The sequence below is a fragment of the Neolamprologus brichardi genome, chromosome 1, assembly GCF_056152115.1.
Source record: "Neolamprologus brichardi isolate AB-2024 chromosome 1, ASM5615211v1, whole genome shotgun sequence".
Taxonomy (NCBI): Eukaryota; Metazoa; Chordata; class Actinopteri; order Cichliformes; family Cichlidae; genus Neolamprologus; species Neolamprologus brichardi.
The window spans coordinates 19,952,762-19,966,970 of NC_142104.1; the positions used below are offsets into that span (position 1 = coordinate 19,952,762).

The 14,209-nt window shown below is 37.9% G+C and overlaps 1 protein-coding gene across 1 annotated transcript in view; it reads left to right on the top strand.

Annotated features, from left to right (window-relative positions):
• galnt18b (UDP-N-acetyl-alpha-D-galactosamine:polypeptide N-acetylgalactosaminyltransferase 18b) overlaps positions 1-14,209 on the top strand; it is an 87,163-nt gene that overhangs the window by 46,273 nt on the left and 26,681 nt on the right. Inside the window, exons 5-6 of the mRNA XM_006780163.3 lie at positions 340-537; positions 786-900. Coding sequence (XP_006780226.2) covers positions 340-537; positions 786-900 — 313 coding nt within the window. The remainder of the gene's footprint in view (positions 1-339; positions 538-785; positions 901-14,209) is intronic.

Genomic DNA, 14,209 nt, shown 5'->3' on the forward strand with positions numbered 1-14,209 from the left:
TAATTTAATTTTCAATTTTTCTATGTGTGTGTGTGTGTGTGTGTGTGTGTGTGTGTGTTCCTGTTATTGTGTATTGTGTTAGTTTTCCATGAATTGTATTTTTTGAAAAACTGTTTGGAAAAGAAAAAATGTGTAATTGTGTGTAAACAAATCTTATCTCTTCCTATTTTGATTAAAAAATATAATTTCCATAAAGCTTTGAGATGAGCAATGAACTGAATAAAATTGTTTACTGAACAAATACCCTAACCTGACAAGTGTGGTCATATAGAGACGATGGAGAAAGCACGCAACAACACATACTGACACTGAAATATCTTTCTCTCTCCATATTTGCAGGGCTGAACCTATTCTGCAGAGAATTAAAGAAGACAGAACCCGGATAATCTCCCCGTCCTTTGATAACATCAAATATGACACTTTTGAGATTGAAGAGTATCCGCTGTCTGCACAGGGCTTTGATTGGGAGCTGTGGTGTCGCTACCTCAACCCACCCAAGTCCTGGTGGCACAAGGGCAACAAGACTGCACCAATTCAGTAAGAGAACAACATAATTGTGTTTTTAGCCTAAATAAAATAAAATGATTAAAGTATTCAAAAACACATGTAAATCCTGCTAAAAATGGATTTTATGCACTTCCCTGAACGTTTTACACGTTCTTGGGTCACGCATCTTTTCCTGCCTTCGGTTACTATAGCAACTGTGTCACGCTAACATTATATGTGCAGAGGATGGCAACTGATAAAATAAAAAAAGCTCATCTTCATCCCCTTAAATCCTTCAGGAGCCCAGGTCTGATTGGCTGCTTTGTGGTGGATAGGCTGTACTTTGAGGAGATTGGTCTGCTCGATGAAGGGATGGAGGTGTATGGGGGTGAAAACGTGGAGCTGGGCATCAGGGTGAGTAATGATGTCACTCCTCTAGCTATGGGCCATTGTTCAGCCAGGTAATGTGTGGAAAATTAACTATGATAATGAAACTTAATGGTTGTTAGGAGCAAGGTCGCTGAGGTCTTCACTCACTGGTTCATATGTAAAATGCTAAACTCATAAGCCTTACCTTGGAAAGTGTAATTTGGCTTCAAGCAATGGTCTCTGTGCATTTAAAAATTGTGTGGGGGAAAGAAATATGAAGCAGCCTTTGGGGTTATGTAGAATATCCATTATACAAACTGTCAACACTGTGTCTTTTTGCTGAATGCTACTGTTTTTAATCTCAAAAATAGAGAACTGTAAAATAAGGCTGCCACTTCAAATTACTGCTGATGAAAACATTCTTTGGAAAGTTTTAGAAATATATAACTCACAAAACAATCTCCCTTCATGGCACACATAGTAGTAGTAGTAGTAGTAGTAGTAGTAGTAGTATCACACTGCCAACTCCTGTTGGTAGGTGTTCAGTTGGCCATGTAACCTACTGTACATCTATCTCTGAATGTACTGACTCTAACTCATGGCATAGTGAGTTGGTGGCATCTTCTCCAACACGTGAGCAGCAACAAGCTCATGAATTTCAATCGCCGGGACATCTGAGTTAAAAGTGTTCTGGAGCTGCTGTGCTCTGCTTGCAGGTGCCTCTTGACACGTGAAGTACAGCTCTTCGGCTGATGAACATTTAAACATTTTTCATCAGCCAGGCACAGTTTGCATTTTACTGTGATGTACTTCTTGTCTTTTTTACCCACAAAATGTAAAGGCTATCTATTCTCCCATCTCACAAGCAGACTGTCTCAGGACTATATGTGTTACTATCCTTATAAGAGAAGGATAGAAAGCGAAACCAAGCATATTTTTGAAGAATATGTTTTGTTTTGTTTTTAAGGAGCAGGGAAATTTGGGAAAATATTAATATTGGCATATTGCTTATTTGGAAAATTAAACTGCAAAACTAACATTTTACTTCTCCCATTACAATAAAAAAATGTGAACACTGTCCTAGACTTAGCCTAGCTTGGCTCGAATTAGCTGCTTTGTTTTTATTGTAACCTTTTTAAGGCACAGAGATCATTTCTGGCCATGTATAACAATACAAACACAAAACAAGTGACATCTAAACAAACAAAAATGTTTCATCTTTTACTTATAACATAAAATCCTCTTCTTCTTTTTTTTTTTTTTACATAAATTTACAACAAGAAAAATAGTAGAAAAACAGGGAGGCCATGCATTGCAAATGGTGAGATGATTTGACTGGAACAAGTGACTCGAGCAGAGGGAATTTTCCCTTTTTACCTACTGTACCTGGAATACACTGTGACATATTCCCTCGTGTAGATTTAGCTAGAACAAATGATCACTACTAATGAATTCTGAAGTCTGAATGATCACCTTCATGCCCCGGCGATCCCTCTGAAGCACATGTGAGACTGTGATAGCAACCGTGTGTGAACAGAATGCTGACATTGTTTAGAGCAGAGAGATGCACCGTGTCTGCCGTTGAGTTGCGTCCTTCTAACAGTGCTTTAATTAATTTGTACACCCTCATCAGCTTTGTCTGGGAGCTGAAAATCGCTTTTGTGTGCATTCACTTCAGCAGAACCAAAAGCAGATGGGCCAGAGCTAGAAGTACCCTCTAGCTGATGATAGCACACATGTACTATACCAAGATCATTAATGCAGCTATCAGCCGGCTTATTAAAAGCAAGAAACGAGGGACAGCTCCTCTTCAACTGCACTCTCCCTGGATTTTTTTTTTTTGTGAGCAGGAAATGGAGACAAGTTTTTGACAGGATGCTGAATGTAGAAATATCCATTCTCACTAATGACAGAGATGCAATCATCAGTAAAGAAGGGAGATTAGTCCTGCAAGTCATTACATGCTTTTAGAATTCCCGAGTCTGATAATAGCCCCAGTGCCTGATTCATAGCTGAACACATTGATGATTTTATCACATATATTATAACCCATCACTTTGCCTTCTTGCTTTATTATCTTAGCTTTGAGTTCAGTCTTTGTCCACCATGTTGTTTACTTCCATGGTTATAATTGACTGAAGGAACTTGCCCTTGCTGGGAGTTAAATGCAGTTTATAGTTCTGCAGCATTTTTGAGGGTGAGACAATGAGCTTAGAGCTACAAGTCTGAAGGACCCTGGCTTGGCCCCAGATTAACAGTCCCATAGAGCCCCAAAAGGGTCTGTTTGTCTATCTGCCTGTCTGTCTGTAGCGTATTGGTCATGCCTCCAGACCACCTGCCAGCATGCAGACTGGCTGCTGACGAATCCTCAGAGACACAGTCAAGCCAGGCCAAAAACTGCAGGCTTTGGCTGGGGTTTTAAAGGGCTTGTGCTCTGTAGAGTGAGGTTTGAATGAACTGCTGCTCTATGATCACATTTGGTCACAACGCAGAAGCAAAATATTTGACTATCTGGATGTGTTGTTTTCATAAATGGCATCTTATGTGTATAACTGAAGGGGGATGCATGTCATCGTGCCTATGAACAGGGGATTATACATTTCTGCCATATGTGAAAAAATCCAGCATCATGTGCTTCATATAAAGTTTTTATTTTATGCTATTTAACATGAGAGCTAGATTCTTTTGTTCTGGTACACATTAGAATAAAAAGAAATGTTTGATTAAATCCAGTACCAGTCAAATGTTGGGACACACCTGAGGACATTTCTCTTTATCTGACAAGTTTACAACCGTGATGCATAGTGCATATAAAAGAGTATTTGACTATTATACACAGTGAGCAGTCAGTGCGCTAAATCCATTGTAACTGTATTTTGTCAAATGTAAATTTAATGCAGTTTGTTCTGAATATGTAAAATTCATAACATAGAATATCAGGGATGTTTAGAAGTAAGACATTTTACAGGGAAATCCCTAATTAACCCAGATCATTTTTTTGGTTCAAGATGAATTTCTAGTTTAGTTTTCCTCTCTCCTGGCTGTTGATGATTTACCCCAAATAATTATTTACCAAAGTAACCTAGGAACAAAATATACACATTTTTAGTAGAATGTACAATTGTCTGTTATGAATCAGTTCAAAGTTATTTAAAGCAGTTTAAAGTCAATGTTTTGCAGAAACTCCAACAAAACAAAAGGGTAATCCAGATTCAGAAGTCAAACAGAGCAGGAGAACAGATAATCTTATTTATACTAAATATCTTCATATATCTTTTCGACTTTACCAAATCCCCAGTAAAAACTTGAATTCACATTTTGAGTGCCCACCAAAGACTGAACGGAGACCACTTTTACAAATTCACATTTTCATTACATTATATATGTATTTATAACCAGTATCATATAATGCATTGCAATTTCTAATTGCCATCTACTGCTGCCTGTAGGAAGCTAATGCTAGTGCTTTATCTTTCTTTTTAAGCGGTCTTTACAGATTTCAAAACTATTGACTGCAAAATAGCTACTGAGTTACACGTGATAGAAGCAGTGTTGGTCAAGTTACTTGAAAAAAGTAATCAGTAACTAATTACTGACTATTTACTACTCAGTAACTTGTTACTGATTACTTCCCCAAAAAAGTAATCCTGTTACTTTACTGATTACTTATTTTCAAAAGTAATTAGTTGCTTAGTTACATAGTTACTTTTTTAAAAAATTATTTACAACCTGAATAGGTAATAAAGCAATAGATCTTTAAGCCCAATTCTATTTTTTCTGCATAATCCATCATATAAAATGTAATCAAATGGAAAAGTCTCTTTTTGAAACTTGTTTTATTAGTTTTAATATTTTAACTTTACGCATGAAGCAAACATTAAATTATATGCAACATTCTCTGACTGGAAGAAATTTGTTTAACATTTAAACCTATTTTCTGCACATTCCAGCACATAAAATAAAATATTTTTTTTGTGTTCACACTCACTCTTTCAAATAAATGCAAGTAAAACACAGCAGAAAATAAATAAAACCAAAGACTCAGCGGTCCTGTTGCTCTATTTTCACCTGTATAGCAGGAGTGGGGCAGGCGGAGGTTTGCCCTGGGGCAGGTGTGTCGTAGCGGTCAGTGGAAGGATCTGGGAGTTTCACATTCCCGTGGCATCTGTCAGTGCTTGTTCGGAAGTTTAGAGGGTTTTTCGCTGTAAAAAGAAGTTTTCTTCCCAGTGAACAGCGGACGCTAATGTTTTTGTCACTTTTTACGGAATCAAACTCAAAGTAAGGTCAGTACTTCCACGCTTTAAACGCTGCACGGTCATACTCTCTCCCGCACTTGTTATATTAGCCATTGTTGATCTGCACACAGCTGTTGCCACGAACGTTGCACTTGCTTACATCATTGTCATGAGACACTCTCGCAAAAAAAATCACAGTTTTAACGCTGCATGCTTACGGAAAAGTAACAGTAATCTAATTACCTTTTTTGCAATAGTAATCCCTTACTTTACTCGTTACTTGAAAAAAGTAATCGAATTGCAGTAACTTGTAACGCGTTACTGCCCATCTCTGGATAGAAGGGCCAATGACAGTCTCTGAAAATTCAGGGAATGTATCTGTATGTGTTGGAGATGAATCCAGTGAATTAGAATCAAAGGTCCTTCTGAATGTGATCTATCTATGTTGTCTATTGCATTAAAATGCTGAAGGATTGTCTTAGGGAGTCTGAGTCATGTCCACAATAAAACACAAAGCATCGTTAGATCCGTAACACAAATCTGACCTGTTTCTAACAGGGCTGGTTCTCTGTTTGAGCTTCAAGGAACACTGGGATGATTTGTTTTTTGAAAACTGAAGGTGGATGCGTTAAAAAAAACCCTAAGATATCATTTATTTTTTTGAGGTTATCCTTCAAGTCAGACTGTACGGTGGATTGCACAGCAAATTGCCACAGGACCATGAAACACAATTATAATACAAATGATTTCCCCAAACACCTGTGAATACTGGGTACCATGCCAGTGAAGTCAGCCTAGGACAATGTATCATAAGAAGACCAAAGCAGACATCATCACTCTAACAGTGCCAGGATGGTTGTGTTGAGAAATGAGAATCATTGAGGGCTATGAAAAACAATTATGCAGCAGCCTTTGTGCACAGTATTTATGGAAGTGGCAATAAAGCATCATTACTGTCATCATAATGATTTACACAGTAGATTTCAGCCAAATAGTCACCAAGCAATTTAATTCGCTATAAAAAAAAAAGTGTAAATTGGTTTGAGCTTTAAAAAAAACAAAACAATGTAAAACACATAAATAGGACGTCGAATCAATCAAACTCTATCTAAACAAAATATTAAGGCCAGTTATCAAACTGAACTATTTTTCTGTGATAATGTTTAAAATGATAGTTGTCATTTAATCAAACTTGCAGTTTGATCAGTTACCAAGCATCAGGGTTTTTTGTTATGTATCTGTTGAAGAAATACTTTATGTGCTGCACATGTAATAGACATGAGGTACAACACATATAGTAAGTTTAAGTATTCCAATACAGCAAATTAGTTATTTAGATTCAGCATATACAAATCAAACAGCAATGTCACGCAATGTATATTTAAATTTAAATATATTCTCATCACCCATATGGAAAAGAAATAGAAAAAACTTATAAAAGACTTGCATAAGATTTGGCTTACTTCATATGGTGAATCATATAAGGCTTATATGATTTACTCATGAAAGTGGCCACTTTCTCATTACTTTCATATATTGTTTTAGTAACTATCCAAAACATACAAGTTTCATTTATATAATTTTTCAAGGAATCTTATATCTGTTTTCACTCTTGTATGCTTTTCATACAAGTTTCACACAAGACAGATACAAACTTTATAAGATTTATATATATCTTTTCCATATGGGCAGCCACATTATTAGGCATTATTAGGCCCAGGGGTGGTCCTGGCCTGTTTGGTGCCCTGGGCAAACTCTCCTGCAATCCCCAAAATGCGCTGTCATGATGGCGGGGCAGCATGGGTGCGAGCAACTTTTTTTGCCCATGCCATGATGCCGCCCCCACCACGATGTCACTACTGGGCACACCTGTAGACATGCTCAAGATTACCAGCTGAATAGGAGAGAAAGATTTAAGATGTGTTGTGGTTGTGGGTACCAGATGATGGTTTGACTATTTCACAAAGTACTGATCCTGACCCAGCGCTACGGTTTGCAGAGAATGGTCAGAAAAAGAAAATATCCAGGGAGTGGCAACAGTAATTCAAATAAGCACTTGTTAGAACAAAGGTATGCAGAAGAGCATCTCTGAGTGAACAAAATGTTGAACGCTGAAGGACATGGGCTTCAGCTGCAGAAGATAACACATGCAACTGAGATCTGCAGCAAATGTGTGATGCTATCATGTCAATATGGAATGATTCCAGCAATAAGAATTAGGGCAGTTCTGGAGGCAAAAGACGGTCTAACCCAGAACTAGCAGGGTGTATCTAATAATGTGTATGAATATACAAGCTTTGTGTCTTGCAAAACGCATTCACATTCGCAAAATGTTTCCCATATGTCATTATTTTAGTCTTAATCTCAATATTTTGGGTATCAATTGCAGGTGAGTGAATCTGAAACAAAAGCCACATTCACATTAGCAGTACCTGTGAATAAATTACCAGCTCAATTTTGTGTTCAGTATTCACACTGCATAATGCTGTTTTGAAGTTCTCCACCATATAAAATTTTAAAAAGATTTAGCTCTGTAATCATACACGAATGAATAACAAAACATTGTAATATAATGACCGAGTCTGTAATTGTAAGACAGCGCTGATTGAGTTCCATGACCCCTGTTCTGCTGAAAATCTATTGAATCCCACTGCGTAATCTCAGACCAACAGGACAATCAATGAGCAAGTCTTTTCTCTAACAGGGGTAATGGGAACAGCATCGCAGCCGTCTTGTATAAAAATGAGAAATGTTGCAGTTTCATGGATACAATGATCCTTGTTATACGGTAATGCTATATGAGCCAGAGTTAAATCCCATAAATGGCAGTGGTTTGCAGTAAGCTGGACACTTGTAACATTAAAATAGTTTTATAGTGTACTGAGACAAATGCAGAAACGCTGTTTTAATCGGAGCCATATTAACAGAATTAACTTCAATGACTCCCAACAAATACCAGTCTGTTCACATAACTTAGACTGGCTTCTCTACTTTGGCCTGCCCATTTAAAGTCATTGCAGTAGGAGTAACATTATAAGACCATACTACTCTCACTGGGTTTAATTTTTATACTGAAATTGTTATTAGTGTTTCGCATCATTCATTTTCACTTACCAAAAAACATTGCTGGTTTCCTTTTTCCTAAGAAAAATGTTAGATTTAAGTATAAGCACTCTTAGCTACGTTTGCTCTAGGAGCTTCACTCTGTTCTTGGCTTTTGGCATTACAACAGCTATATCACTGTGAAGATAAATGTGCTTGATTATTATGTTAAAACCTTCACCCAGTGCACCAAAATGTCTGTATAAAATTTTGAGTGAGAAGAAAACTACTTGGATTTAAAGAAAAAAAAAATGAAGGATTCGGTATCGACTCTATACAGAATAACTGTGCTCATCAGGGTTCAGACTGCAGGCTTTTATTTTGTAAAAGCACCTCTGAGTATTGGGAATTTCCCAGTGCCAACACACCAGGAGATACTCATAATACAGACTGCTGAATTAAATTCTTTCTAGTGTTGTTTCTGGAGGTAAAATAAGTCTACAGCAACATTTTAAAGAAAAACACTATTTTCTTCTGTGAGGACTCAGACAAAGAGATTTAAAGTACTGTGAAAAAGTCTTGAGTCATCCCTTATTCCTCTCAGTTTTGCTTCCAAGGACCTTTTAAGGTAATTTTTATAGAGTGGTCTTGAGCAATAGTTCATCAAGCTTTCTGAAGGTCTTTCAGGGGTTTTTCTTTTGAGACATTGGCCTTGGTTTTCCCTCATTTTCCACCCAGTCCTTGTACTTTTTTAGAGTAATGCTGTATTCATGTTTGTTTCTTTCCGTATTTTTGGTTTGTTTGGTTGGTCACGAAGCCACTAAACAATGACTATGATTTAATTAAGAATATAAAGAAGACACTTGATTTAACAGATGAACCAGTGTAGTGTCTACCTATATAATTTTTAATCGCATCTTTAGGCACTTGTTACCATCAGCCTGTTGCAAAATCTCCTAATATTTTCCCATTTCTTTAGGTTGCCAAATAAAGCTGTCTGACAGGAATAAAATAGTATTTTTGCACCAGCAACATGACTGCCAAAGAGCTATAAACTGAAAACTTGGTATATCTCAGAATTGTGTGGCGTATGTCCTTAAAGACCAAAGAACATGTTTCCTAAAAATAAAACCTGAATAGTATCTGAAGGTTCTGCCCCTAAGAACTAGAAAAAAAATCCAGCAAAAAACATACAAGACCCGACTGATACATCTGACCCTTTGGTTGATCTACTGCTCATCAGAAATGTTCTCAACACAGTGGTGGTTCTCAATAAGCCATTCTTAAGTAAAGGAAACATCCATCCATTCATCCATTTTCTTCCGCTTATCCGGGGCCGGGTCGCGGGGGCAGCAGCCCAAGCAGAGAAGCCCAGACCTCCCTCTCCCCAGCCACCTCCTCCAGCTTGTCTGGGGGAAAATTAAGGCGTTCCCAGGCCAGCCAAGAGATATAATCTCTTCAGCGTGTCCTGGGTCTGCCCGGGGCCTCTTCCCTCTGGGACATGCCCGGAAAACCTCACCCAGGAGGCGCCCAGGAGGCATTCTTGTCAGATGCCCGAACCACCTCAACTGACTCCTTTTGATGTGGAGGAGCAGCGGCTCTACTCTGAGCCCCTCCCGAATGGCCAAACTTCTCACCCTATCTCTAAGGGAGAGGCCAGCCACCCTTCGGAGGAAGCCCATTTCCGCAGCTTGTATTAGCGATCTCATTCTTTCGGTCACTACCTACAGCTCGTGACCATAGGTGACGGTAGGGGCGTAGATCGACCGGCAAATTGAGAGCTTCACTTTTACACTCAGCTATCTCTTCACCACAACAGACCGCATTCGCATCACTGTGGCCGCTGCACCAATCCATCTGTTAATCTCCCGTTCCCTTCTGTAACATAAAACAGGATGTTTTCATTAATAATTCAGAATCTTCACATGCCGCCTGTATGAATTACTTCATCCCTGTCTCCTAAGAAGTTGCATTTATATGCATTTATTCCTTATTAGCTTTATGAAGGTTTTTTTTCAAGGGCAACATTCAGACCTGAGTTAGGGTCAAAAAAAGAAAAAGAAATCTTGAGTAGACAACATGATGGATGCACATTTAAAGTTGGCATGTTTGTAGTCTGCAAATGAAAAAAGAAAAAGTAGGTGTACCTTTAAAATATCACTATTTCTCTTAGGTAGACTTGTGCAAAGTTTTTCAATGTGCTTGGCAGTAAGTTGTTCTGAGCATCTTGGGGATCTTGCCACAGTTCTCCAGTGGATTTAGACTGTCTCCATGTCTTCGGTCTCTTAGTGTAATCCCAGAAGGACCCGTACCAACTGCTGCAGGACAGTTCTTTATATTTCCCACTGTGCTTAAAACATCTATAGAGCAGTGTAGATACTATTATTTTTCTAGCCATTGTCAAGTCAATAACATGTTTAATAAGTCGATCAGATGTCCTTAAAAATGTCAGAAAGTATTTTAGAAATATTACAGTATAACAATGAAAGTAAGATTTGCTTGTTTGGCATAATAAAAACTAAAATATTTAGGTTCTACGCTTTCTAGAATATATCAAACAATGCTCATATGAAGTGCAGGATTCTAGGTCTCTATAAGACACTAAAAATTTAATAAAAGTCTATTTCTCCAGCTTTAGCTAACTGACAATATTCAGGCATGGGATTCATGCAGGCATGAGTACATGTGTATTTTGTATATTAGCCATTCTGTACTAAATATGCAAATCTCAAAGAACACTTGCTGATGCACTAGTTCTCATAGTTTAACAATATTTTGCACGCAGTGTGCGACAGGGACTGATAGCACTGAGAATAAATGATGTTGTCCCCACACGCTGTATGAGTGGGTTTTAAAACTTATGTTGTATTTGACTGACTGTTTATCTCTGAGCTTTAATTAATGACCACAGTGAGCAAGAGGGACCTTCACACCCTCTTCTCACTACACTAATCAACGCTGGAAGATCCCCTAATAATTTTCTCTTCAGTGTCACCATTTATTAGGTAGAATATAGAATTTAGTTGCTCGTTTTATCGCCTACACTCTGACGGCATTAGCATATCCACGTCCATTAGTAAGTTTGCTGTAGGAGATATTCCGGGAATGGAAAAAGGTGCTGATTAATTTTACAGTTATTCAGAGGATAGCTTAATGCGACACCACCTTGTGAGGTTTTGCAGTTCTCACGACTGAGAACAGGCAGCGAAATCGTTGAAGATGTACTTGTTTTGGCTACAATTCTGCCGTTCTCACATAAATTAAACACCTGTTAGACTGTACAGAGTTTAAAACTCCTGAGAAACATTTATATGCATCACTACATCTGAACATGGATTTTGACTCTTTAATTCAACGAGCAGTAAAATTTCAGTCTAAGGTAAAATGATGGAGATGCTTCTCTTCTGAGTGATCCAAGTTAAACTCCACTGAAATTTTTGGTCAAGCCCAAATTAAAGTCTAATTTGCTTCAGATATGAGTTTTACATAATATTTATCATTTAAGGAAACCATTATTATGACTGTTTTTGAGTTTTATACCTGTGACTTTTATTCAAATTCAAAACCAACATGAGAAACACATTAACATAATGAAGTGAGTGTCTGAACCTGGCTTAAATTAACATAATCTTTTCTTTATTGTGCCATACACAAACACATAATAAGACTGATTTGGTCAATTAGAAATACTTACTTAATACCTGGTGTGTTTAGGATTGTCTGCAAATGGTTCAGCATTTCTGCGGTAAGGACAGGGAAATGTGTTTTGCTTTTCAAACAACAAAGAGTGCAAGCTGATACACGTTTAGTGGAAACTCTACACCAATTGTCTGCACTGCTTTAACTCTGCGCTCTGGGCAGGAAAAGAGGAAGTCAAGCTTTACCTTTAAAGTAAGTCTGCGCTTTGATGTGAAGGGTTTTATTATCACAAAATACTGAGGAAATGTGAAATTAATGCAGTGGGAAATATTAGGGAGTTTATTTAAAAGCCAGTTAAGGTTTCTGGAGGGACAGGAGAGGTCGTGCAGGGAGATGAAAGCAGATACCTTCAGATATGCAGACAAGCCTCAAGTGAAAAAAATAGAATTCCTAAAGTAGCATATATAAAATCACAGGACTTTATGGTGCTTCAGAAGCATCATTTCAGTCATAAACAAGCTGTCACATCAAGGTGTTCGTGTCAGAATTACATCAGCTGTGTCATTATATAGGACAATTCACTCATTTGCATAAGCAAGAGTCCAATGTACACACCATTTTCCATTCAGTTGCTGTTTTCTTTTAAGTGCAAATGGCAAAAATTAGCTCTAGAACTTTCCCTGCGGTATCCTGCTGAAAATCTATTCAAAGATAGATATATATCATAGTTTTACATCTATTGGCATTTAAATGCATGCCAGCTTTTATTAAAGGGCATGGTATTTAATACGAAAACGCACCCCATTTCATTTGCACACCTCCAGGATGCAGCTATAGCAAAACTGATACATGAACTTATGAACTCCAAGTCTTCCCAGCTAGAAACAAGGTATTCATAGATTGATTGATTTATAGTGTGTGTGATTTAAGAGCAGATTTCAGATTTTTTTTTTTAAATTATGCATAACATTAACGTAAAATGTGTTTATCTTTCAGTTAAACATGGAGTAACAAAGACTAACTATTCTGATATCCTGAGTATACTTGGAAGCAGAGAAATACTTCATGCCAAAAAAGTGCTTTGAGGTGTTTCATGTGCATCTTCATCTTTTTGCCTGTGAAAATGCTGAAATCAGTTGTTACGAACACAACTTCAAGTAGCTGCTGTTCTCAGTGAAGAAGAAAAACACAAACATTTTACATGCTGCCTTTTAAGCCTGCAGGAAGTGAATATTTGACACTCTAAAGCTGCAAACTATGTACAAACCAGAAGTTAACAAAAGTTCATGAAATGATTAGGTAGATAAGCCTGCATATATGTAATCTGATTAGGACTTTGGTTGCACCATAAAGCTTTTTGCCAGTATGCTTCATATCCTCAAAGATATTTGCAAAGTAACCTTGTGGCTACTCTCATCAAAATCCACTTTAAACCACTGCACAATCTGTTTGGTAAGTGGCACCACTACACAGAAAAATGAATGAAGCACTTCCACTCACATTACATTTACATTAAAGGTATTTAGCTCTTGCTCTTATCCAAAGCAAATTATGATGAGGGCAGCAGTAACATTAGCTTAGGCTCAGACTGATGGTGCCCTGGTAATAGATCTAAGCAAACACAGCTGTAATGTGAGACAGGCTCTCTGGCTGAAAAGTTCTACAAAAAGAAATTAAGAGGAAGAGCACTTAGATGGTGAGGAAGAGGATATTTAAACATGAGTATATTTGCAAGAGGATCTGGAAGGAAGGGGTTTGAGCGGGTGACGTGAGTTATTTCTTGAGGAGGTTTTAAGCTTACAAGAAAAGGCAGAGGTTGTGCAGCTCTGCCTGAGATTGTTCTATCATCAGGAGTCAGGGAGACTTGGAAGAGTGAGGACCTGACTCTTAATAACACAAAGTAGGCTCATGGACTGTAAATGGTGAAGTAGTGATTTATTTGTATCACCGTGTGGGTGAACAGTCCCGCCACCCGTAATGACAAGGCCCAATTAAGTGTCGCGATTAGGTTTATAAAACTCCTGTTTGACAGCATGGAGACTGAGAGCAGTTTCTCATCCAACATTGTGCCAACTCCTCGGAGTAAAGTGTGGTGTAAGTGTTTGCTGCAGTAGCTGCATAGCTGTGCTTTTTGCTTTGGCGACACACTGGAAAACAGATTGTATGAATGAACATGCAAATTAGGTGGTGGGTTTGATCATTCAAGGGGAAGGGTAACCGTGTAAGGCTTTGTATTTTGAAAAGAATAACAATATAGGCATGCATAATAATGGTAGGCTCAGACTTCTGTCCTGACAGTAATGGCCTGTTTCTTGAAATGAATTTAGAAACAGGCTGCTGGAAATTAGTGGTTAACTGCACGGCTTTAACAAAGGCAATTTTTTTTTTATTATTATTGTCAGAAAAGAAAGTTGACACTAAACAATGGAGAAAGCTGC